This window comes from Macrosteles quadrilineatus, unplaced genomic scaffold, assembly GCF_028750875.1.
Source record: "Macrosteles quadrilineatus isolate MER2022 unplaced genomic scaffold, UCM_ALF_1.0 Scaffold_2__2_contigs__length_208266976, whole genome shotgun sequence".
NCBI lineage: Eukaryota > Metazoa > Arthropoda > Insecta > Hemiptera > Cicadellidae > Macrosteles > Macrosteles quadrilineatus.
The window spans coordinates 79,223,967-79,250,149 of NW_026542595.1; the positions used below are offsets into that span (position 1 = coordinate 79,223,967).

The following is a 26,183-nucleotide window of genomic DNA, read 5'->3' on the forward strand; positions in this document are numbered from 1 at the left end:
TTGGGGAAAAATTTTTACAAAAATAGTTGTTTTGTCTAAGAAGGTTTAAAAAATCTTTAACGGTTTGTTTTTCTGTTGTGATGTCAAAATCTCTATTCACGTCTCCTCCAATAATCACATTATAACTGGGCCAATTACATAAAAACAACAGCAAACATTCCAATTTTTCAAGAAATATGCTTGGACTACCATTAGGAGATCTATAGAGTGAAACTACAATGATTTTCAAACTATCGAAAATTACAGATGACAATTCGAAGTGTAGCTCGTCACATAAATAGGCTACGTCAAGTTCTTTAGCCTGTAGGGCAAGGTCATTCCTTACAAAAATAAGGGTACCTCCTCTGATTTTATTTGATCTGCAAAAAGCGTTACCTAATACATAATTACTAGGACAAGAAAAGCTAACCTCACCTGACTGAAGCCAATGTTCTGAGATACAAAGTATAGATAGATTAAGATTAATAACAAATCCTTCAAGAATTATGAATTTGTCCTTAAGTCCTTGAATATTGAGGAACAGAAAGTTAAACTCCGTCTCACAGTCTAATGATTCAGGTTCACCAGTCGCTTTACTGAGTTGAGAGTAGGCATCACCTCGATCCCACAAAGTTCCGGGCCCATATGCTATCAAACTGGATTTTCTTGACTTGCGAGAGTAGAGTTTTTTGGATCTATTCTTAAGTTGTGGCCGTTTTGAGATGGATGCTTTCAGAGCTCAGTTTAGCCTAGCCTGAACAACTGGATTAGTAGCTTGACTTAGTGGTTCATCCATGTTTAGTTTATAAACACTAATCAATGCCTAATCTAGATTATACGTGCCTTATTCTACTTCGTTTTAAAACTAATATACATAGGCATAAGCTTTAATTTTTGTATTATATACTGGGTGCATCATTAAGGTAACTCTGTTAGGTTGCTTTTTATAAATAAATAATTTCATAAATCACTGATACCCTATATCATCTAAGTGTGCTCAGTACATAATGACACTCTCAAAAAAGTACTAATCCTAACCCAAAAAAATATAGATAGGTAGCTTTAGGCCTACAGAGGATGAGTGTTTATATTTATATCACTTATATTTATATCTCTGTGGTTAGGTTTTGTTTATGTTTGCCTTAAGATGGCTATAAGCTTAGGACTAGATATCAAATCAATTAACTTATAGTGCAGCATAGCCCTAATTTGTCAGTGTCAATGAAATAGTGCAATATCAAGGACAACCAAACTTGGATATACAACGATGTTTATACCTAAGGTTCCTTTTTGGTACTCACCAACAAGGATCAACCGTAATTGTTTTCAGTCAGAAAGTGTCCTGAGTTTCCAGAAAATTGTAACTTATTACATTTAAAAAATTAAGGATAAATTAAACGTTACGGTTCTGGTTTTGGAGCGAGTCTAAGTTCTTGCAGTGACAGATACTTCAAAGGAAGGAAGGTGGGAAGATTTTCTTACTGCTAATAGCCTTCTTTGAATTCAGCGTGAAAAATACTGGGTAATTTCTATAGTTTGGGCCATTTAGGGGAACCAAACAAATTTTTAAAAACTCTTCTGTCTCATCATTTTAGTAAAGTATGATATTATTATTTGAATAGAAGTTAAATAGGTGTCAAGAAAAAATATAGGCCTACCGCAAATTATTATTTTTGGGATAGAATTACATTGACCAAGGAATACTCTCAAAGTGTAGTGTAGTGATAAAGTTTCCCGAGCAAAGCTCGGTCCCCAGCTACTTGTTGTCAAAAAACGCAATAATGTACGTTATTTCATAAATTTTGTACCTGAGAAATTTACAAATGGAAAATGCATTTCTCGTAAGTGTAAGCAAATCTTAAAATGATACGATTTGTAATGATACGATCTTAAAACGAGCAATTCAATATTCTTATTCAAAACACCAAACGCCCGCCACTGGATCAAAATATGCCCGCACGGCGCAACCCGGCACGGTGGGAAGCCCCTGTCGTACAATTTAAATTACGTACATAAGCCAAAAATTTAAAAATATAATTTAGAACATTTTACTTTTTGTATACAGAATCCACTGTTTTGAAACTTACCTGACCAAAAAATAAAATAAAGTAGTAGCCGACAAAAAAAGTTCCGTGGAAATTTGCCATGTCAACGTTTCATAAAACATTTAAAATAATCGACTTTATTTGAATATTTAAAATGAAAAGTACCGGGGACCGAGCCGTGGCTCAGTATGTTTATTTCGATTGTAAAAGATATATAAAGGAAACTCGTGTTTTCTTTATAACTAATTTCTGCTTTTATTGTTTAAGTTTCAGTGGAATCTTAATTTACTATGATGTAACTTTAAATGGACAATGCAACACATTAATTTATTTTAATCTTACACATTTCTGTTATTGTAAATAAATCATAGAAATGTTAAAAAATAAAAGTAGTATTTTTTTTTAAATTCGTTCCTAATGAAGGAATTAATATGCGGTCACAGGTTAATACAGTAGAAATCAACTACACAGCATTAAAACAGCACAGTGTATGTAAGGGGTGTGATTTATTTCTTGGTACTAAATTAAGTCATTCTTCAAGTATAAGTAAAACTTCAGCATGGGCATACTCTCTAACGTACTATCATATGATGGATTAGCTGAAGGCAGATATTTCCGATTCAAGCATATATTGCTTACTATAAAGATTGTTGTAATACAATTAACTTTAACTAGTGGTCGTCCAGTAGTCGAAAACTCGACCAAAAATATGTAATGTACAGGTTTCAAATGATTTAGGCCTTAAAATTTTTTTCCTGTGTAAGTAACTAAGGACTTCTGGATAATTTAAATATGATATTTATATGTTTCTTACTCAGGAACAATGCCGTTCCGGGACACTATATAAATGGACGTTAACGTGATTATAAATTTGCATTTTAAATAGTCAAAATACAATAGGTATTGCGCAACCGTGATATGTTAAGTCATTAACCTTGGTTCACTAATAAACACTACACCGTATGCTTACTCAAACAAAACAAAACTTGCTTACTGTACAGCAATAAATCACGTAAAGAACAAAACAAAAGAAAATGTAGACTAGAAGATTACTGATACCGTAGTCATCCTAGGCTACTACTACATGATGTTTCAGAACAGAAGTATGGGGATAAAAATATTAAATAACTCATAAAACACCATAAAATCATAGTACTGTACTTAAGTCTTTCTGGTAATAATAACAATGATAAAAATAAGATAAAGATAACAATGATGTAAAACACCTCTTATTATTTCTCTTTGTTCTATTCTTTCTTTGGTTTCTCTCCATCCACAAGTTGTCATGGTTACTAATCACCCAACGACCCAACCACAAAATATTGTAGTGTTGTGACAGCAGACAGGAGCAGACGATGATTGTCAGTATGTCAGTGTCAGTGCAAGATTTTCAGTCTGTAGGTGCGAGCGTATAGCTTGACCTTGACGCTACTGATCAATATTTCTCCGTTATCTTATTTTTGTCAAATGAACTGTAATATTTCAATAATTGGGAATCTACTGCACATAAAAATTACCGTAAATAGTTAAATATATCGTTCATATCGAAATATTAGACACAGTTCATAAAACATTTTCTTGGGATTTGTGAGGTTATATAATATATAGGCATACTGTATTTGCAAGTTAAAGTTATAAATAGAAAACCCATTATGGTTTGTATTCAATGACCAATGTATCATACAAAATAAATCATAACTTATTTTGATATTAATCAGAAGCATTTATTACAGCTTGCAGCACTTATTGGTATAAATATCCCAGTTACTATTACAAAAAAAATAAAAATAAAACACGAAATTGTGTGGCCATTCAATTTTTATAAACACAGTGTTAAACATTTGACTCTGCAGAATACCGGATGGTAAAGAGTGTTTGGTTTCAAGAAAATAAAATAAAAAATAGTTTAACCAGCTTTACTATTTATTTTGAAAAATAATAGATAGGAAACCATAAGGATAGGTATGGGATTGAACTGAAATAATTGCAGGAAAACTTAAATCGTAGAGTCCACAATCTGTACATCGTTAGAGTGGGAGAGAGAGAGAGAGAGAGAGAGAGAGAGATTTGATAAGGAATCTGAAAAGTAAACAAATAATCGTTTCTGGCGTTTGTTATATTGTACCCCCTCCCCCCCCCCCGCATTTGCACTCGTGACCACTTTTTCTTGCTTCCTTATCATTCATCCGTCCCAAAATAGAATTCCTGTAATAGTTTGTTTGTAAAATTAAAATTATTATAAAAATCTTTTATCTTTCGAGTGTAGTTTCGTGGTTATTCTTATCAGATAGAATAATATCGTTGTTATATGTAATAGTTACTCCTTCGCGTTACGCAATTGCGTAAAAAAACTGTTCCCGTATCTCGAACAAGATTCACGTATATTTCTCGAGATAAAGAAAATCCGTATAGTTCCCGGTCCGTGGAAACACTGTAAATATTGTACTAGGATATAAAATATTGTATAAAGGAGAAGTTGACTAAAATTTCAACTGAAGATAAAAAAATTAAAATAACTTAAAATATGAGATGATGAACGGGTAGGATCAAGATTCAACCAATTATAATTAATTAATATTCGACGATCCTCATTAGAGGTGCATCATATTTATTTGGAGTATGAACATGTTTAAACATTAACACGTAGTTAATCACTATCCCAACACAAATAGTAACAAGGAGTAAACGAAGGTTACAGACCGCTGGGTGTTACCGCTACAAAGTAGGCGAGGAGGGTGCCATACTTGGCTACACTACTCCACGATAGAACACACGATGAGAAAGTCTCCGCATTGGTATTGCAGTTACGCTTATCGACACAGGCAGCAGCACCGGTTTGCTGTTTTCATACGTATAAAGTGCACGGGAAGCCATACCTGACTGGCTTATGGGAGAGCTGACTGGCTTTCGGGCGGGTGACTGCCACACCGAGTAAATTACCAGCGCACTGACTGCCAAACCGGGTGGGCACAAAAGTATATATATATATATATATATAAATATATATATATATATGAATTTGAACGGATGGTGTTTTTGGCCTCTGGGGACCTCAAAACGAAAAAGTAAATCGGTCCCGGGTCTAGGTCTTACCATGAGACCTACGGTAATAGCTTATTCCCTATATGGGAAATTCGCTAAAACCACCAAGAAAATGTCCAATCTCACAGTGCACTAGATATTTAAATTATAATCACTTTGGTATTTTAAAAAATATTTTAAAATGGTTAATAACTCTTCAGCAGCTGTTTTAAATTACCCAAGATGGCCGCTAGCCTCTAAGGACTCTTAAAAAGTAAAATAATATTATCGTTTGTAAATCCTATGTGTTTGGAAACCAGGCAAGTTTCCTTTTTTTACTTGTATGTTTACAAATACTAACGCTTTCCGGTTCAAACCCATTTAAGTTTTTGGACATTTTAACTGTGTATAATTTATATATTCTTGAAACCATAATCTTTTTGAAACAAAGGGAACTAACAACACCCTCCAATCCCGGGCATAACTATAATACTAGTTTAAAAATTAGATTGCCTCAGCATAAATTAGAATATTATACAAAGAAAACCACCTATGCAGGATTGAAATTGTTACAATATTTACCAATAAGCATCCGGCAGGAGACAAATTTCAAAAAATTCAAAAAACTTTTAAAAGATTTCTTAGTAAAAAATCCTTTTTATTCATTACAAGAATTTGTAGATAAAAAAAAATATTTCATTTGAATTCCCATTTATTTTTTTATAATGGACATTTGCGTAGATTTATGTTTAAATGTGTATGATTTGTATATAGATTTTGACTCTATTCAGATACATGTATGTTTTATATATGTTATATATTGAATAAAGACTATTTGAATCTTGAATCTTGAATCTTGCTTGTGCTGGGAATTGAACCCATCCCTCCAAAGTCCGATACGCTAACCACTAGAATAGCAATACACCCGAGCTGTATTAAACAAGATAACAGATATTAAATTAAATATTTTAGAACAAAACCACAGGCATTTTATACAATTATTTTAACTAAAGGTCGGCCGCTTAGAAAACGACTTGAGCGCTTATGCTAAACCAATGCTGGAGGAGTTTGCTTTCTAAGCGGCCGAACTATAATATAATACCAGAAACATCTAGAAAAGTGATTCTGAGTGAACACAACCTATAATAGCCTACTCACCGTTGAATAACAACATAGGTCTCAGTTCCATGTTCTCTTCGCTCCGTGGAGACGCAGGCCTCATTTCTGTATACCCAGAGTTCCAGTTGGCATACTGTGGAGGGCAAAGCTTGCTCAGGTAGTCTTGTTGGGCCAAGTACTGACTGTTCTCACGTAAGTACGGATCATTGAGGTCTACGTAATGCTGCAAAAACAAAACACAACATTAATGTGAATAAATGACAGAGTATGTTCAATCAAATAATAACAATATAAATAAAACGATCTTATCTCATGGACAAACTACTAAACTATGCAGGAAAACAGTTGCAAACATTTATATGGGTAAGACTATATTAAATATTTTTAGGGCAATAGAATAAATCATCCAAGACATAAACTTGTATCAGATTAAAGCTGAGTATGTATATTTAAACTTCTTGCGCTTGGTTATATATACAGTAGACTACCTCTTATCCGGACTCCTCAGGACCGAGGCCAGTCCGGATAACGGGTTTTCCGGTTAAACCGACGTTAAAACGGACCGTTTAAATGCATACAGTACTGGACAATACTGTACACGATAATATACTGTACTTTAATGTTTGGTACAAATGTTCACAACAACCACAATTTACTAATTACTGTAGGGTACTGTACATACTGTATGAACGGACTAACGATACATGTGCACACCACGGAAATCACTCGAAAACTAACCCAAATATTTTACTTAAATTTGTGAATTGATGATCACTAGTCTCAAATCTTTCCCAAGAGATCAGTCGTTTCAGTACCTCCCACTTCCTGCCGATCTAGTCCTAGGGAAAGTAAATAAAAAAAAACATCTTATAACACTTAAAACATACAGGGTGATTTGTACTCAGTGTGACAAAAATTTTTTGGTGTAAGTAAAAAGTAAATGAAGTGTGATGATGCATATCAAATGTTCCAAGTCTAAAAATTAGCTTCCCAAAAAATTATTTTATGTTTTTTAAAAATAACCATGTTTTTAAACTTAATACAGCGATTTCTCAATTACCTGTATATGGATTTGAGTAGATAATGTAATTTTCGTGTTCTACATTAAATTTTAAACAAGAATAATAGAAAATGACGGAGGATCAGTTGTAAAAACTCCATTGTAAATAGATTCAAAGATAAAAATTAAGATGTTTGATAAAAATTTTAAAAACAATGGTCTATTGCATTTTTCACACCCTGTATACAAGAAAGTGTCGGAATATGTTAAAAACTGCGCCATTTTATAAGCTTTCCAACGATATGCTACACTATTGAGGTTTATGTCTGCTTATGTACGCTTTAATGGTTTGAAGACTACAAAGCATGGTGTCTTTAACATTTAAAACAATGAAAGTCGGCATGTATTAAGCAAAAGTTGTATTTTTGATTCAGCTTGAACAGTAAAAACAGCCAAAAGTTCCCTGTTTTCTGGTATTCAAACCACTAAAACAAACAAAAAGATATCTAAACCTCAATAGTGGAGCATATTGTTGGAAAGCTTATAAAATGGCGCAGTTTTTAACATATTCCGACACTTTCTTGTATACAGGGTGTGAAAAATGCAATAGACCATTGTTTTTAAAATTTGTATCAAATATCTTAATTTTTATCTTTGAATCTATTTACAATGGAGTTTTTACAACTGATCCTCCGTCATTTTCCATTATTCTTGTTCAAAATTTAATGTAGAACACGAAAATGGCATTATCTACTCAAATCCATATACAGGTAATTGAGAAATCGCTGTATTAGGTATAAAAGCATAGTTATTTTTGAAAAACATAAAATAATTTTTTGGGACGTTAATTTTGAGACTTGGAACATTTGATATGCATCATCACACTTCATTCATTTTGTACTTACATCAACAAAATTTTGTCACACTGAGTACAAATCACCCTGTATATTTACGCCTATACTGTTACTCACAGGATGGTAAATATACATAAAGATACATAAGTGGTGATCGATTTTGATTGGACACTCCAATCATCATCAGACCTAATAGGCGAATGACCTGATCTAGTCTTGTTAAACCAATGTGCTGATAAAAATTGTCTGGTTTAAGAGATGTCATTTCCGCTGAGTGTAGTCCGGTTAAAAGGTGTCCGGATAAGTGGGAGTCCACTGTAAACAAACTGTCTCTGCTCACATCGCTGGTTCGACTTGGCAACCATCACAGCAACTCCTCTCCAGCTTGGGATTATTTAAGTTTCACAAGCGCTCACAAGGAATAATGACTGATCTAACATCAAAACTACATACATTTTGTTAAAAACATGAGTGACCAGTGCAACTAAACTTTCGAGTTGTGTGCTAAACCGCTATACTTGAGCAAACGTTTTTTATGCTGGGACGTTTAGTTTTATTGGTCATCTGAGAAGCAGTTACAACTGATTTGAAATAATCCAAGCTTTTATGCAAAAGCCCTTCATGTCTTATAAATCATAAAGGGTTAAGGAAGGAAAAACAAACACATTAATTTGTTTCTAGAAAACTATTACCTATGTAATGGCAAAGATCTAATACAAGATAGTAGATCTAATGAGTTACAAGTACATTACCGTTCTGACAGTGTCCTCAAGCATTCCTCCCATTCTCTCGGCCAGTTCAGTGAAAGATGGTCGAGAGTGAGGGTTTCCATGCCAACAGTCGAGCATAACCTGGTATCTGAAACATATAAACTCAACTAGTCAACAGACTAATAGACTTAGAGGGCTATTTAGAAAGTAAAGAACGTTTTCATCTGTCTCCGCTGATGACCACGATGATGTTACCGCGATCCCAGGAGACGACAGTGACGTCTACATGGCACCAAGAGATGTTCATGATTATGCCGCGATCGCGGGAGACGATGATGACGTCTACACGACCGAGAGTGATGTTCATGATGTTGCCGCCATCCATGAAAAACAGTGATGATGTTTCAGTAATTGAGAAAGATATTTCGGATTTTGCATTGATCTCAGAATACGACGATTATCACTTTCTTTTTATACTTTCTTATTAGATATTACTTTGAGTTTGGACGTAATAAAAATATCAGGCTGGCACACCTCTAAATAATACCTTAAATATGGTAGTTATTTGATGTGATAAGAAGGAAATTGGCTAGTTAGAATGTTTCATTGCTGCATAAATTTTTTTACTTGAAAAACACCCTAATAGCCTACCTCAAAAATACCTTATAGAAAGACATAAAGACAGGGGCTCTTGTAGTATAATCAATCCATTCAGAAAACTTGGTAAAACTATTTAAAAAATGGTATTGGTATTGAGAAGTGATTTTTAGGTATCGGTCTTGAGAATCGATAAATATTGGTATCAAAACATCACCAATTCATCCAATTCATCAAATATTTTTAACACTTCTGCTACATTATAAATTATTTTGATTTGAATGTGTTTGGCTATTTAATTATTTTTTTAAAATATAAATAAGTTTTATTTTCTTAATCCCTTAAGTTTTGAACCAACCTATACTAATGCATAATACTGTGAAATTGAAATACTGTATTGATATTTTGTTTTAAAAATAAAAAATTAAGTAGCCTATCCTAACAAATTAAAATAAGGTACCGATGGTACCGGAACCGAGATCCGAGAATCGATTTTGGCTAGGAACCGGTACCAGTACCGACCCATCACTAAACAATACGCAAGTGATGTTTTAAGTAATGTCTTGTGTCTAGTGTAACCCAATTCATTCTTTAAATCTTTTAAATGTTTCAAACGGTTTCCACCACGGTAAATTTCAACAAATTCTTACTTACATTTGCCTGGTTGCATATTTTGGCTTCTCCATTCGATAGCCTGTATTCAGCTTTTGATAAAGATCCTTGCCCATCTCCATCCCTGTAAAATACAAGAACAAATAAACATTTTAAAAATTTAATAAATATAAAATTATGACATAAATTAAATTATTTTCTAGTACTCAAAGATTACTATACCATTAATCCCCCACATTGATGCTATCCTACATTTTAGATTATTTGTTTTGAGGCATTGTCATCAGAATTGTACGTACCGGTAACTTCTTCACCCATTAGATTGTTGTGTTATACATGATTCAAGACAAAGACAAAACAAAGCAAGGCCTAATGTTTGAGATCATGAGTGATGATTCTCAACTGGATGTCCACTTGTTCTATTAGTTGAACTATGACCTCAAAGCTTACTAGTCGTGATCACACAGATAATACCCACGCTGCAGCTAACCTGCAGACTAAGCGAATTTCTTTTTGCCTGATTTGATTTCAAATTAAATCTATAACATTAGGTTTAAAGAGTACCTAGGTTTGCTACTACATGGAGGATAATAAGGTATGTTTTATACTAAAATATTAATAGCTTAGAATAAAATAAATAAATCTGCCAAGTTGTATCAAAATATATTCTCCCTAAAAATAACATGGGAATTTAAAATATAAATTTTTTTAATTTTCCCAGTAGCCAATAAACGTGCAAAAACACTTAAATATACTAAATTATTAGTTTTTTTAAACTCTTCAAAATTGTTTAGAGAGAAGTTGGGAAATTTTATGTTTTGAAGGCCAAAAATTAGAAAACCCAATTTTGACCCCGTAAATCCCCCTATATAACCCCGTTCCCATGGTCCGATCAGGCTGGTTCGCGAACTTGTGCGAATAAACGTAGGTTTACACGTTCGTACCAAATTTCATCAAAATCGGATCATTTTTGCTCGAGTTATTGTGCTGGACACACAAACATATATGTATATGAATTTGAACGGATGGTGTTTTTGGCCTCTGGTGACATCAAAACGAAAAACTAATTCGGTCCATGTCTTCCTATGAGACCTACGGTAATAGCTTATTCCCTATAAGAAAAATTCTCTAAAAACCACCTCTATGATATAGATAGATGGATGACAAGATATAAGGATTGTTCACCAGGGTAAGGGCTGCAGGCAAGTGAGAAGAGTTCCCACATGGTGATACCGTATGACCAGACATCGGACTGAGTTGAGAATACTTTGTCTCTGATAGACTCCAACGCCATCCACTTGACTGGCAACGGCCCCTGGACAAGACAAAAACATTGCAATATGATGCTAGATTGTAAAACTGAATAAAGATGTACAATAGTGACAATAGTTAATTGTGCACTTAGTCAACTAGTGCGTGACACTCTGCTGCATATGAGATAAATGTTTACGCACGAGCCGCAGGCGAGAGTGGAAGGTTATTTGAGTGCAGCGAAGGCATTTTTTGCTCGCGTTAGGCCTACACATTATATTTTTCCTACAGTTACTATAAACCATATAAATAATTAGTCTTTCAAACACTAAACAACATGTTAAATCATATTATCATTACTCAAAGGCTGTGAAACGCTGCACCAGCTGATCGTAGTTGTAGTATCTTGCCAACTTATTTTCAAGTGTACTTATATTAAGTACCTTATAAATAAAAGCACACTGTTTTGTGTTGTTTGTTTGGAATACTGGAGTGCGGGAAAGTAAAATGAGTGTGACAAAAGTAAGTAAATGCAGCAATTAGCTACTTTGCTTGCTATAATCGGTGCAAGGAAGCCTGCTTTTCAGGTAACTATAGGGAATAGTTAAATTTGTGTAGCTAGCGCAACAAAAAAGACTTTGTGCTCATGTTATACTTTATATTTTTCCTACAGTTACTATAAAGCATAATGGGTAGTGTAATCTAATTGTTTACTGGTTAACTTTTACTATGCAATTTTTTTTTTAAATTCTACCTTAAAAAACAGAAATTAACGAAACTAAACTAACAAAATCTATGTTATCTGAGGTTCTCAGTAACTGAGGTAGTCTCGGTCCCAACCTTGGTAATTCGGGAATATACTCCAATTACCATTTAAAGTATAGTTCCACCCTTATGGTCCACCCAACTTTATACAAGACATAACATCATCTTTTATTCAATGTCAGAATAACAATAACTGTACAGTATCAAAAGTTGTTTATTTGTAATTCTCACTCTTTTTAGTTGATATTTTAATTTTTATAATTGACCAAGCACTGTTATTCTGTTTCATGTTCAAATACTGTAATCTGTAATATGCAAATATTTTAAATAAGAAATTATATACTCACATCTCCTTCTTTCTTATAGTCACCATATTTGTACACACTTTTTGATAGACCAAAATCGCATATTTTTACAACATTATCTTCTGCTAGCAAAATATTCCTGGCGGCCAGGTCCCCGTGTAACACCTGAAAAAAAGAGACGAAGGTATAATAAAGTAATCTACTCACAACGGGAGTTGCACTGGATTCATTTCACCTCCGAAACAAGTTTTGGCCCTATTAAACTGTGCGCACGGGTCGTCATAGACATTATTTTAAGTTTTAAATTTTACTTACTGCATTTCCGGCTAATCCAAACAGGGTACAGCCCCAATTAGTTAGGATTAGAGGGACTGATAGTTCATTTTACTGTGTACAGTCTTGTCACCTTTCTAGACGCCAAGTACTCCATGCCCCGGGCCACCTGGTAGCTCCAGCAGATGAGATCCTGAGTACAGACGGATGTCAGCCCAGCATCCTTGTAATCCCCTCTGTCTGTGTTACGCCACTGGGGGTCACTGGGGGCCAAGTACCCGTCTTCGTCTGTACAAGGTCAAACAATCTATCTATATACTTCAAAATATATATTTGTAATAGAGGGTAGGTGACCTGTGATCTACCCTGCAAGCTAGAACTAGGAGACATGATGGAGGTGTTAAACACTGGGGTCTTTGTACTCAGTAGCAGTGAATAAACAGGCCACCTGACGTGATGAAAGGTGTCAGTCGGCTGGGACAAGGTGCCCATGGGACTAGTGCAAGTTTGGCTACTACTTCTGACTATCTTGGGGATTAGGCCTTTTCCGTTAGGAAAAGTTTTGGTTAAAGTGTTTCCAGTCAAGGTGTTCAATGTTTGAGTTTGCCAATTGGTTTTGGAATAGCAATTGTGTTAAGTTGCATAGGATGGCAAACTATTTTATGGATAGTTGATTTCTAGAGTGAGTTGCCAGGATATTCCTATGAGTCCATCCGAATCATACGGAATGGATTTTTTATTCTAGATAGGCTAGAGGAAGAGCATTGACAAAGAGCTAGTTTGTTGAGACAAGTAATTTTTATTTGATACAGTAGCTAAACCAACTCCTGTGTGTATTAGATAGGTTCAGGTTTTCTTTACATCCTACCGTCCCATGTGTTTATGCAAGTAATATCGAGTGGTTGTTAAATATTTTCTTGAATATTAAATTTTGAACACTCACTTTTGTCAAGATATTACTAAAGTAATTTTGTAGATTTGGGGAATAATTTTCTTTAATTGTTAATTTTCAGATTGATTAATTTATTTTGCAACTTACCAACTGGAGTAGGCTCGTTATTGGCCACTGTAGAGTCTGACATTACGAACGTTGTATCTGTGGCTTGAGAGACTGCAGCACTGTCATAAGCTTTGCTGTTGGAGTAGGAAAATCTGTTACTGAAAACATAAAAATTTGTCCTGTTAAACTTATACATCCAACAATTCTCTATTGTACAAACTAGTCATGTGTCAGACGTCTGTTGTACCTGAATGCGATTCTCGGTACCACCACACCTTGAGAAACCGTACCAAAAAACCAACAAACACACAAGACCAATGGATGGCGGACGTTGGCCATGATGTGAAGCAAGGATATTTTACTTGTCCGTCTCAAGATAGCAGCTGCCAGCGTTGAGGCGAGCGCTACCAAAGACAAAAAGAATTAAATATAGACCGACAGCCGTCATCAAGAAGGTATCGGCTAACCTAAGCTCGTATCAAAACCCGCAGTCTGGATTTGTCCATGGCCGGGCCCGCGTGTTGTAACTAAATGTGTCTTCGTCATGTGTAAAGAATTTTTAAATTTGACAACTGCAAGTGCTGAGCAATATACAGGGTGGTAAAAAGTCCCAGGACAGTTAAATAAAAAATAATAATGTAGATAAAGCTACAATACTTGGTACAAAGTTACAGGGCATAAAACTCTATTTTAACACATATTCAGTGATCCAATAACTCTTCAGGGGGACGGCCCACAAGGAGTCGGAAGAAAATCTTAAATGGAAGCATAGGTCAATATGCACATCAGATTAAAGGTCTTTTTTAGTAGAATACAATGCCGCAAATCGCACTTCAAAAGGTTGATCCTGCGCCAAATGGCAGATGTTCAAAGATTTCTTGAATCCGCCATTTTGAATCTTTGAACGACTGCCATTTTTTACTCAGGCATTCTTTTGAGCTTGAATTTACAGCATCGTAATCTACTAGTGAAGACCTTTAATTTGATGTGCATATCGACCTATGCTTACGTTAACAATTTTCTTCCGATTCCTAGGGCTGTGCCCCCTGAGGAGTAGGCCTAAGCGTATAATAGCAATGTAAATTAAATGAATCTTTGAACAACTGTCATTTTGCGCAGGATCAACCTTTTGAAGTGCGGTTTGCGGCATTGTATTCTACTAAAAAATACCTTTAATTTGATGTGCATATTGACCTATGCTTCCTTTTAAGATTTTCTTCAGACTCCTTGTGGGCCGTCCCCCTGAAGAGTTATTGGATCACTGAATATGTGTTAAAATAGAGTTTTATGCCCTGTAACTTTGTACCAAGTATTGTAGCTCTATCTGCATATTTTTTTTTTAATATTTCACTGTCCTGGGACTTTTTTACCACCCTACCCTGTATGTTTGACAAGAAAGAAAAGAAAAAAGATTTGAAAATTGGGTTGACACCCTGAATCTAGTTATCCACTAGAAACAATATTATTGATGATAGGTTAGTAATCTTATTTATGTTAATAAAACTAGTCTTTAAAGTCAGCAGTACAAATTAATTTAGAAATTAAATGTTTCTGCAACATATTCAACTGCCTTCTTCCTCATTTAAAAGTGTTTTGAACATACTTTCTGAAGCACTGATTTACTACAGTACTATTTTTTCTTGCTAAGCCGTTTACCTTAGAGAGCTCGGGGACATGGGCTCTTTGAAGGTAGGGTCAAATTCTCTTGTGATTGGATTCACTTGGGAGTGGAAGACGCCTCTATGTAGCAGTAAATAGTTGCGTAGATTGCCGTACTTGCAATACTCCACGATAACCAACAACTCTCCTGTAAAGTTAAACATAGTTACTACATCATGATCATAGTAATGTGCAATGTTTATGAGCAGTATTCAAACCACCAATTAAATGTCTCTTTTAAAATATTTTAGTTGTAATACTTTTGTAAAGATTAGATACCCTTATGTAAAACTTCATAAAAGTCTACTATGATAGTGGTGTGGGTTGTGCAAATGCACGTGACTAGTGTTGTTAGTGCAATAAACCATAAAATTTACAGTTTGTAATACCAAAATTCACAATAATGTTACAATAAAGACACTCAGAAAAAACAAAGAAGGGGAGACTGTTTAGTTATAGTCCATTCACAATATTTTGGCGGTTTGAGGGGAAGTTTCCCGACCACTTTTTTTCTGCTTAAAGTATGTTGCAGCTGAATGAGGTTTTGACAAATGTCAGCTGTTGGGCAATGTTTAATGGTAGGATCAAGAGGTGGAGGGGATAGATTTCTTCCCCTGAACCCGCCTAAATTTTGTGAACGGAGTATATACATACAGTATATATAGGCCTACATACCTAATGTCTATTGTCAGGACGGCAGTAGACATTAGGTAAGCTGGAGAAGGACGGATTGCTCGTGATGAACTCCAAGAAGATGAACCGGCTGAGGAAGCAAAAGGGAAAAGCAATAAGTAGAAGAAGAGAGAAGAGACTGCAAACACTTCCCACTCTTTGACAGCGATGACACCAATTAATGCTATGCCGATGAAAACTTACTTTTATTAAGCCCACCAGTGCAGGCTCCTAAAACATTGACTACATTGAGATGTTTTCCAAGGTGTATCATAATCTTGAGTTCCGAAGCCAAAGCTTTGATCGTAGCTGAATCGGAGTTACGTTTGACCATTTTAACAGCAACTGTAGTTGCGACTCCGGGCTGTACTAGCTCATAGGCTTCTGCCTTCAAAACCATTCCAAATGCTCCAGACCCGAGCTGCTTCCCTGCAAGACATAGTTAGGTTTGCTTGAAAATACTGTAAAGAAATTCATTTCAATACGTAAAATCTCAGTGAGTATGTTTCTGAATAAAAGTGAGTCTTTCATAGAGAATGATGTCATTTGAAAGAATTCTTTGACTACAAAGAATTTAGTAAAGAATACCAAAGTAGTCTGCTTTATACTATCTATACCAAGCTCTCTTATGGTGTGTTTACACATTCGCTGCCAGGTGACACAAGGCCACTGACGTAGGAGTGAGACAAGTAGTAGGCAATGTGTTTAACAGTTTAGAACACTATGGTATGAGTTGTATTTTACTTCTGTATATTTCCCCTGGTAATGTGGCAGTGGTAGTGTTTTCCCATGTGTTATAGGTACTCACATGATCTCCTACAGTTGGCAAGCCTTGTGCAGGAACTACACTGCAAACACCTACTTCCTGGCCTTGTATTAACACATACCCAGTTTCAGTTTATCCCGCGGAAATTCCCACTTCTCTCGATCATAGGGAAGTAGATCCGCTTGCTCAGTTATATCAATTTGTGGATTAATTGAATCAACTTTTCCATGCTCAAAATACTCCAATCCAATTTCTCTAAGCTCCATGATTTTTTTCTGCAACATATAAATATTTATTGTATTACATTATATTGAAGTCTCGTATAAGCACGTTTTGTCAAGAGAGACTCTCTAATATTTTTGCAGCGAAATAAAAGAAAGATTTTAGTATCTGTGTATTTTGATTTGAGCGATTTTGTCGTAAAGACACTTTTCAAATTTGTTTGGGAACAGACCAAACTTTGAAAATTGATGTTTCTAGAGGTAATTATTGAGCAGAGCGAGCGAAGCGAGCGAAGCTCTTATACGTCGACTTTTATGCATTTCGTAATACGCAAACTCCTCCTAGACGGCTGAATCAATCGTTTTCAAATTTTGCATGGTGATAAAGACCATATCGGTGAGTGCCAACATCTATATAGCGTTAAAAAAGTCTCTCAGGAATCCGTAGAAAAATGAAACTGAAAATCACATTTTTTTAACATTAGTCTTATGGGTTGCTAGGTAACCATGTTGGCTGAATTAAATAACAAGTAAAAAGTAAACAAAAGATTTGAAGTTTTAGCATGTGCTCATAATAAGCCAACTACCCACAGTATACTAGGAAATTACAAATACAGTACAAAAGGAAAAACATCACTTGTTAATATTGAGCAAAGATTATACTTAAGATTACTCGATACATTGTAGTCAAGGGTAGCAGTGCGAAGTCTAGGATCTGTTTATGACGAATACATTAAGGTATCTGCAATCCTAAAATGCTATGGGAAGGGAAGGAAACAGGTCCGTGACGTAGGAAGTAGTGAAGGAAGTAGTATAGGCAATCATAAAATGCTATGGGAATAGAGGGAAACAGGTCCGTGACGTAGGAAGTGATGAAGGAAGTAGTAAATGCGAGCAGTCCGGAGTGTGGGGACTGTTTATGACGATAAGATTAGGGTATCTGCAATCCTAAAATGCTATGGGAAGGGAGGAAAACAGGTCCGCGACGTAGGAAGTGGTGAAGGAAGTAGTCAAGGCGAGTAGTCCGGAGTGCGGGAACTGTTTATGGCGATTAGATAAGGGTATGGGCAATCCTAAAATGCTATGGGAAGGGAGGGAAACAGGTCCGTGACGTAAGAAGTGGTGAAGGAAGTAGTCAAGGCGAGCTGTCTGGAGCGTGGGAACTGTTTATGATGATTAGATTAAGGTATTTGCAATCCTAAAATGCTATGGAAAGGGAGGAAAATAGGTCCGCGACGTAGGAAGTGGTGAAGGAAGTAGTCTAGGCGAGTTGTCCGGAGTGTTGGAAATGTTTATGACAATTAGATTAAGGTATCAGCAAACCTAAAATGCTACGGGAAGGGAGGAAAACAGGTCCGTGACGTAGGAAGTGATGAAGGAAGTAGTAAATGCGAGCAGTCCGGAGTGTGGGGACTGTTTATGACGATAAGATTAGGGTATCTGCAATCCTAAAATGCTATGGGAAGGGAGGAAAACAGGTCCGCGACGTAGGAAGTGGTGAAGGAAGTAGTCAAGGCGAGTAGTCCGGAGTGCGGGAACTGTTTATGGCGATTAGATAAGGGTATGGGCAATCCTAAAATGCTATGGGAAGGGAGGGAAACAGGTCCGTGACGTAAGAAGTGGTGAAGGAAGTAGTCAAGGCGAGCTGTCAGGAGTGAGGGAACTGTTTATGGCGATTAGATAAGGGTATGGGCAATCCTAAAATGCTATGGGAAGGGAGGGAAACAGGTCCGTGACGTAAGAAGTGGTGAAGGAAGTAGTCAAGGCGAGCTGTCTGGAGCGTGGGAACTGTTTATGATGATTAGATTAAGGTATTTGCAAACCTAAAATGCTATGGAAAGGGAGGAAAATAGGTCCGCGACGTAGGAAGTGGTGAAGGAAGTAGTCTAGGCGAGTTGTCCGGAGTGTTGGAAATGTTTATGACAATTAGATTAAGGTATCAGCAAACCTAAAATGCTACGGGAAGGGAGGAAAACAGGTCCGTGACGTAGGAAGTGATGAAGGAAGTAGTAAATGCGAGCAGTCCGGAGTGTGGGGACTGTTTATGACGATAAGATTAGGGTATCTGCAATCCTAAAATGCTATGGGAAGGGAGGAAAACAGGTCCGCGACGTAGGAAGTGGTGAAGGAAGTAGTCAAGGCGAGCTGTCAGGAGTGAGGGAACTGTTTATGGCGATTAGATAAGGGTATGGGCAATCCTAAAATGCTATGGGAAGGGAGGGAAACAGGTCCGTGACGTAAGAAGTGGTGAAGGAAGTAGTCAAGGCGAGCTGTCTGGAGCGTGGGAACTGTTTATGGCGATTAGATAAGGGTATGGGCAATCCTAAAATGCTATGGGAAGGGAGGGAAACAGGTCCGCGACGTAGGAAGTGGTGAAGGAAGTAGTCAAGGCGAGCTGTCAGGAGTGAGGGAACTGTTTATGGCGATTAGATAAGGGTATGGGCAATCCTAAAATGCTATGGGAAGGGAGGGAAACAGGTCCGCGACGTAAGAAGTGGTGAAGGAAGTAGTCAAGGCGAGCTGTCAGGAGTGAGGGAACTGTTTATGGCGATTAGATAAGGGTATGGGCAATCCTAAAATGCTATGGGAAGGGAGGGAAACAGGTCCGCGACGTAGGAAGTGGTGAAGGAAGTAGTCAAGGCGAGCTGTCAGGAGTGAGGGAACTGTTTATGGCGATTAGATAAGGGTATGGGCAATCCTAAAATGCTATGGGAAGGGAGGGAAACAGGTCCGTGACGTAAGAAGTGGTGAAGGAAGTAGTCAAGGCGAGCTGTCTGGAGCGTGGGAACTGTTTATGATGATTAGATTAAGGTATTTGCAATCCTAAAATGCTATGGAAAGGGAGGAAAATAGGTCCGCGACGTAGGAAGTGGTGAAGGAAGTAGTCTAGGCGAGTTGTCCGGAGTGTTGGAAATGTTTATGACAATTAGATTAAGGTATCAGCAAACCTAAAATGCTACGGGAAGGGAGGAAAACAGGTCCGCGACGTAGGAAGTGATGAAGGAAGTAGTCAAGGTGAGCTGTCCGGAGTGTGGGGACTGTTTATGACGATTAGATTAAGGTATTTGCAATTCTAAAATGCTATGGAAAGGGAGGAAAATAGGTCCGCGACGTAGGAAGTGGTGAAGGAAGTAGTCTAGGCGAGTTGTCCGGAGTGTTTGAAATGTTTATGACAATTAGATTATGGTATCAGCAAACCTAAAATGCTACGGGAAGGGAGGAAAACAGGTCCGCAACGTAGGAAGTGATGAAGGAAGTAGTCAAGGTGAGCTGTCCGGAGTGTGGGAACTGTTTATGACGATTAGATTAAGGTATTTGCAATCCTAATGCTATGGGAAGGGAGTAAAACAGGTCCGCGACGTAGGAAGTGGTGAAGGAAGTAGTCAAGGCGAGTAGTCCGGAGTGTGGGAACTGTTTATGACGATTAGATTAAGGTATCTGCAATCTTTAAATGCAATGGAATGGAGGGAAACAGATCTATGACGTAGGAAATTGTGTAGGATGTAGATGTGTGGATTTATGCATCTCCAATACTACGGTGCTTTCAGAGTGAACTAATGATTTTCCCCGAGCAAAGCTCGGTCCCCAGGTACTATAATCAAATGACGACACTAGCTTGAGGTTCGTGACGTATGAAGAGGTTAAGAAAGTAGTAAAGGTGAACAGTCTGGAGTATGGAAACTGTTTATGACGATTAGATTAAGGTCACAACGTTCCTAAAATGCTACGGAAAGGGAGGGAAACAGGTCCGCGATGTGGGAAGTGGCGAAGGAAGTAGTAAAGGCGAGCTGTTCGGAGTGTGGGATCTGTTTATGACGATTAGATTCAGGTATCTGCAATCTTAAAATGCTATGGGAAGAGAGGGAAACAGATCCGCGACGTAGAAACAGGTGAAATAAGTAGTAAGGTGAGCAGTGTGGAGTGTGGGAACTGGAAACCGTTTGTAGCAGTTTTAATGTATCTGCAATGCTGAAATGCTATGAGAAGGGATGGAAGCATGCCCACGACATAGGAAATGGTGAAAGAAGTAGCAAAGGCTAGCAGTACGGAGTGTGGGAATGTTTGTGGCAATTAGATTAACGTATCTAAAATACTAAAATGCTATAGAAAGTGATGAATACAGGTCCACAACGTAGAAAGTGGCTTAGAAAGTAGTAAAGTATAAGCATCAGCATAGTGTGAGTGCCGTCTGTGTCAGTTAGATTAATGTATCTTCAATACTAAAATGCTATGGGAAGGGAGGGAAACAGGTCCCACGACGTAGGAAGTGGTGAAGGAAGTAGTAAAGGCTGGCAGTGCAGAGTGGGGGAACCGTTTGGGCAGTTAGATAAATGAATCTGTAATACTTAAATGCTATGAGAAAGGAAGGAAACAGGTCTATGACGTACTAAATGGTGTAGGAAGTAGTAAGGCTAGCAGTGCAGAGTGTGGGAACTGTCTTTGGCAATTACATTAATGTATCTGCAATCCTGAAATGCTATGGGAAGAGAGCGAAACAGGTCCACGACGTAGGGTGTGGTGAAGGAAGTAGTAAAGGTGAGCAGTGTTGAGTTTGGGAATGGATTAATGTATCTGCAATGCTAAAATGCTACGGGAAGAGACTGTAGACTGTATGTTAAATGATAAGAAGCACGAATCGATACATATTTTCGATACATGCAGTCGTTTACAATCGAAATTTACAACTGAGTTGACAACAGCTGATTTTTACTTCATAGAGGCTAAAAACGATTTTTACTCCCTAAATATTAAAAATGCTACTTTAGACCTGCAGCGCATGCATGAAAAAATACTGTTTTTACTGCAGTAAGACAAAAACAATATAATATGAACCCTTGATGACTCCGCTCAATTTTGTGGATGCCTCTGCGAACGCCACCTAGTTAATACTTTACCACACAAAGCTAAAGAATTTAATTAAAGCCACTGCACTTTGTACATTTTTCCAAGTCTTAAAAATTACTATTAAATATTTTCTTACCTTATACTTCCGTACTTTGTAACAATACAAGACAACACCAACAAGTAGAAGGATGATCAGAACAGGAAGTATGTACCATATAAACCAGCGCAGGAACATAGATTTGACATCTGAAAAAATATGTTGCTTGTACATCAATTGACAAGATTGACAGCTCGTAGGGAGCAATAATTTCAACATGGAAAAATTAATATTTTACCTCAACAAAGGGACTATGAGGAGTGAAATAGCTGTGTCATATTGGATGAAATATAAAATGACTTTACTCAAAGAGACTGTATTGTCTCCGGATACAGCATGAGTGTATAATACAGGGTGTTTTTAAAAGAATGCCGGGATTTCAAACGGTCGTTGCTCGGGGACTATTCAAGATAATTAAACAATTTAAACGTCAAATTGAAGGGAAAAGAATAAGGTTTTTTCCTCATTCTTTCATACAATTCAGAATGATTTAATAAAATTCAGATTTTCATCAATCTTATATGAGCTTAAAACTGGCAAAGTCCTTACGCTTAGGGCCGGGGGGTTTATCTGATGTCTGAACTGAATCTTTTTCGGCACCAAAACTCTATCTTTTATAGATAACATCTTTAAGTGACCAATTTAGGTTCCTTAAACTGAAGTCTTCGTCGAGCAATCGATTATTTCGGGTTTCTGATGCAGAACTGTCGGATTTCATCGACTATGTCATCGCTTGTTTTTAGCCGGCCAGGTGAATGTCTTTTCAAAACACTTTGGTGCCACGAAACTCATTAAACCCGCTTCAAGTTTCATTATAATCAGATAGATTTAAATTTAGTTAAATTTAGCAATAGATACAAACTCTGCGAACTACACATTACATTCTGTGCCTTCTGTTGCGCCGTAAACGTCGTACTGGCGATTGGCGTCAGGTGTATGAGTCACAATAGCGGCCTATCACCCCGCACCTGTTTAACTCATGCCATGGTCAAGAGTGTGTTTTCTAGCATTGTTAAGCCTTTTACCTATTGCCTGAACTTATGTCTCTCTGAAGGAGTCTTTCCCCAAAGACTAAAGATAGCCAAAGTGATACCTATCCATAAGAAAGGCGATCCAAACAGTCCAGAGAATTTCCGCCCTATCTTCCTACTCCCAGAATTCTCAAAAATATTTGAATCTATAATTAAGGATCAGCTGTACAAATATTTCGAAGAGCACAATCTAATCAAGACCGGCCAGTGGGGGTTCAGGGCGGGTCTCTCGATCATAGATGAATAACTTCTTGATTAGCATTGTACGTGTTATTAAATAACCTGAAAAATACAGAAATTTCTGTATTTTTCACAATCATAGATGCACTAGATAAGCTTGAGGCAGTAGTACTGCATGGATTTGAGGCTGGAGGCTTTACTGGGGCTACCCTGTGTGACCTAAGTAAGGCTTTCGACACGGTCAACCATAGGATACTGCTGGGTAAATTGAACTTTTATGGAGTAAAGGGCTCTGAACTCCCGGCTCATGGAGTCATTCCTGACAGGGCGTGAGCAGAGGGTGCTCATAAATGGGCATACCTCTAGCCCTTGTCAGATAGCTCATGGTGTCATGTCCCACAGAGGTCTGTACTGGGCCCCCTTTTGTTCATTATCATGACCGATGACCTCATTCCAAATTTCGGGGGAAATTTCATCTGCTATGCTCAAATGTCTGAGTCTATGGGGATAGCATCGACATGGTTCCGAGCTAACTTTTTTAAGTTAAACAAAAGTAAATCCCAAACTATTGTTTTTACTTTAAATCAGATGAATCATGTCGTTTCAAATGTTAAATTACTAGGCCTATATTTGGATCAAAAGTTAGACTGGCACTGTCATATTTCTCATGATTGAAGTCGCTTGCCTAGGGTAATTTTTCTCCTAAGAAGACTTAGTGACTCTGTACCCAAGGAATGGTTAAAAATAGCCTATGTTGCATGGTTTCCAGAGTGTACTTCTGTATGGTTTGCGTTTGTGGGGCTCTGCATCTGGGGTTGATAGGGTTTCTTTTGCAAAAGAAAGCAATAAGGATTGTGACTGGTGCAGATTATCTGGACCGTTGTAAATCAATCTTTGTTGCCGAGTCTTTGATGACAATTTAATCTTTTCATTTTGCAGTGTCTCATTTCATGTAAGAGGAAGCTTGGCACTCTCGAGCTCAGAGGAGGGGTCCACCACTACAATACTAGAAATAATCAGGATCTAAACATACCTTATGTTAGACTAATGAAAACCCAGGCTAGGAAGGAAATTTTGAGCATGACATTAATGAACACGGTTCGGATCCTGCCAATCACAATATTCCAAAAGAGGGTGAGGGAGTTTCTATTGGCTAACCCACTTTACTCAGTTCATGAGTTTTTTTAACTTCCTGACAACCTATAAGTATGTTTTAATTTATTAGTTCTGCAAGTGTGGTTTTTCTTTTCAATGCATGGAGGGTTACAGGAACAAACAAATAGTGTAGTTATTGCTATTTTACTCTTACTTAGTATTAGTTCATTTGACTTATTCCATGTGTCATGTTCACGGAAATAAAGCATTTCATTTCATGTTTCTGTCAACCCTAGGCTACGTTGTATTACACAACTAATGTGGTGCTGATATACCTATGAAAATACTGTATGTGGGCTATATGATTAAATCACTTGTTTATAAGTGTATTAATTTGAACCCTTTGGGTGCCGCGGGGAGGGTAAGGCAATTTGATTTGAGGTTGCCAGGCATACATGTGGTATACCTGCTAGAAATGTCATTTCGCCAGATAAAAAGTTTATAGTAAAAACCTCATACAATATTTATTTATTGACATGTTTTACTCATTTTTTGTTGTTTTGATTTAATATTATTATATTTTGCAAAGTAAAATACACATTTCAATAGGTTTTTTATGTGGTAGAATAAATATATGTTGGCAAAACATATCTATTCTAGTAAGGCACAAATTTCCCCATCTTGGGCTGGTGCTCTGTGTAATTTGTAATAGGCTTAATTTCATTTCTAGAAAAAGTTGGGCTTGAATATCAATGCTTGAAAATTACTACAAGAACTAGCGTTAGGACTTTTGTCTGATATGTGAAGTCCAAGGTCTACCTTTATCACCTTTAACCCTAGAGAGGCATTGTGCTATAAACAAGATTTGTCTAAATTCAAACTGACACATAAACTGAGAGTCTCGTCCTCCAACACTTTTCAAATGGCACTGTTATTCATGACTAATCAATATTATTGACCAACTAACAGTCCAAAATAGTAAATCACCGTAGTATTAATAAAAAAAAACATGCAGGCTACAAATATAACATAACAGTCAAAATACAATCGTGCAACCAAGTCTTATGCCTCCGATTGCAAAACACATCATGCAATTATCCACAAACTAAACTAAAAAAACTAGCAGGAAAATAAAAACAAATATGGCTTTTGTTTATAAGGTTTAACATTTATAGGACAATTTATTTAGAACCACAACCTGTAAATAAAGCAACAAAATCTAAAACAACAAACATTTATTGGGCACATAAACAAATGGAACAATAACACAAGAACCTGGTGTGTAAAGTAGTCTACTACTGGTTTATTCTAAATTGTTTTTGATTGGTTGACTGCATTTGTCTAACAAATGCCATCATCTGTTGCGATTTCTGGCATTTCTCGCGGATCCTCGGCCGTCTTGCTACGAGACGCTCGGCACTCAGGCTACGACAATCGAGGGTCTCGGGAGAGAGATGACACGGCACTCAAAGGCTTAAAACTTATTTTAAGTCAATTAAAAGGTCAAACAAATCTTACAACATTGGGCACTTTAGATAAGCTAACAACAATTAATGATTATAAATGTTACATAAAAGATACAACCCAAATGCTTTGATTTTAGTTCTCTTCTGCGCCTCACAAAGACAAATTCATAGTAAACAAAAAGAAAAATTATTCTAAATTTTAACTACCTGTTGTTTGCAAAACATAGCCCTATTAAATTACTACACTCATTGCATCAATGTAAATATTTTAACGAAAAATATACAACCAGGTGGTTTCATATGGTAAGTATTACCATATGTGTATATATGTGTATATAGTGTCATTTTATCCATTCCATGGTTCAAGGGATTTACATTTACACATCGATCTCTATTACCACAACCAGATCGCACACTATGTGCTGGGTTTTCGGTCTGTCCGCTTGGCTCTCCCCCCACCACCTAACACCCAAACTGTCTCTCTCTTACGCATTACCTCTTATGGCGTTTCAATGTTTGCCCTCACAAAAGATGCTATATCTCTGTTTTACAGTTGCTTGATTTTCAATTACCGGTAATTTACACGGTGGTAATTTGCGTAAAACTTTGGAGATTATGGT

At 36.8% G+C, this 26,183-nt stretch overlaps 1 protein-coding gene across 7 annotated transcripts in view; it reads right to left on the minus strand.

Moving 5' to 3' along the window:
- LOC128984741 (vascular endothelial growth factor receptor 1) overlaps window positions 1-26,183 on the minus strand; it is a 97,534-nt gene that overhangs the window by 21,102 nt on the left and 50,249 nt on the right. For 6 of the 7 annotated variants that reach the window (XR_008490000.1, XM_054404083.1, XM_054404086.1 and 3 more), the window contains exons 16-26: window positions 21,831-21,940; window positions 16,750-16,903; window positions 16,067-16,291; window positions 15,188-15,338; window positions 13,571-13,689; window positions 12,665-12,819; window positions 12,301-12,423; window positions 11,123-11,252; window positions 9,980-10,061; window positions 8,771-8,876; window positions 6,204-6,387 (exon numbers count right to left, since the gene is read on the minus strand). Coding sequence is in view for 6 of the 7 variants with exons in the window: in XM_054404083.1 (XP_054260058.1) it covers window positions 6,204-6,387; window positions 8,771-8,876; window positions 9,980-10,061; window positions 11,123-11,252; window positions 12,301-12,423; window positions 12,665-12,819; window positions 13,571-13,689; window positions 15,188-15,338; window positions 16,067-16,291; window positions 16,750-16,903; window positions 21,831-21,940 (1,539 nt within the window). In the remaining variant the exon portion in view is untranslated. Of the gene's footprint in view, window positions 1-5,832; window positions 5,954-6,203; window positions 6,388-8,770; window positions 8,877-9,979; window positions 10,062-11,122; window positions 11,253-12,300; window positions 12,424-12,664; window positions 12,820-13,570; window positions 13,690-15,187; window positions 15,339-16,066; window positions 16,292-16,749; window positions 16,904-21,830; window positions 21,941-26,183 lie in introns of those variants that run through there. The other variant, XM_054404087.1, reaches the window with a different exon arrangement.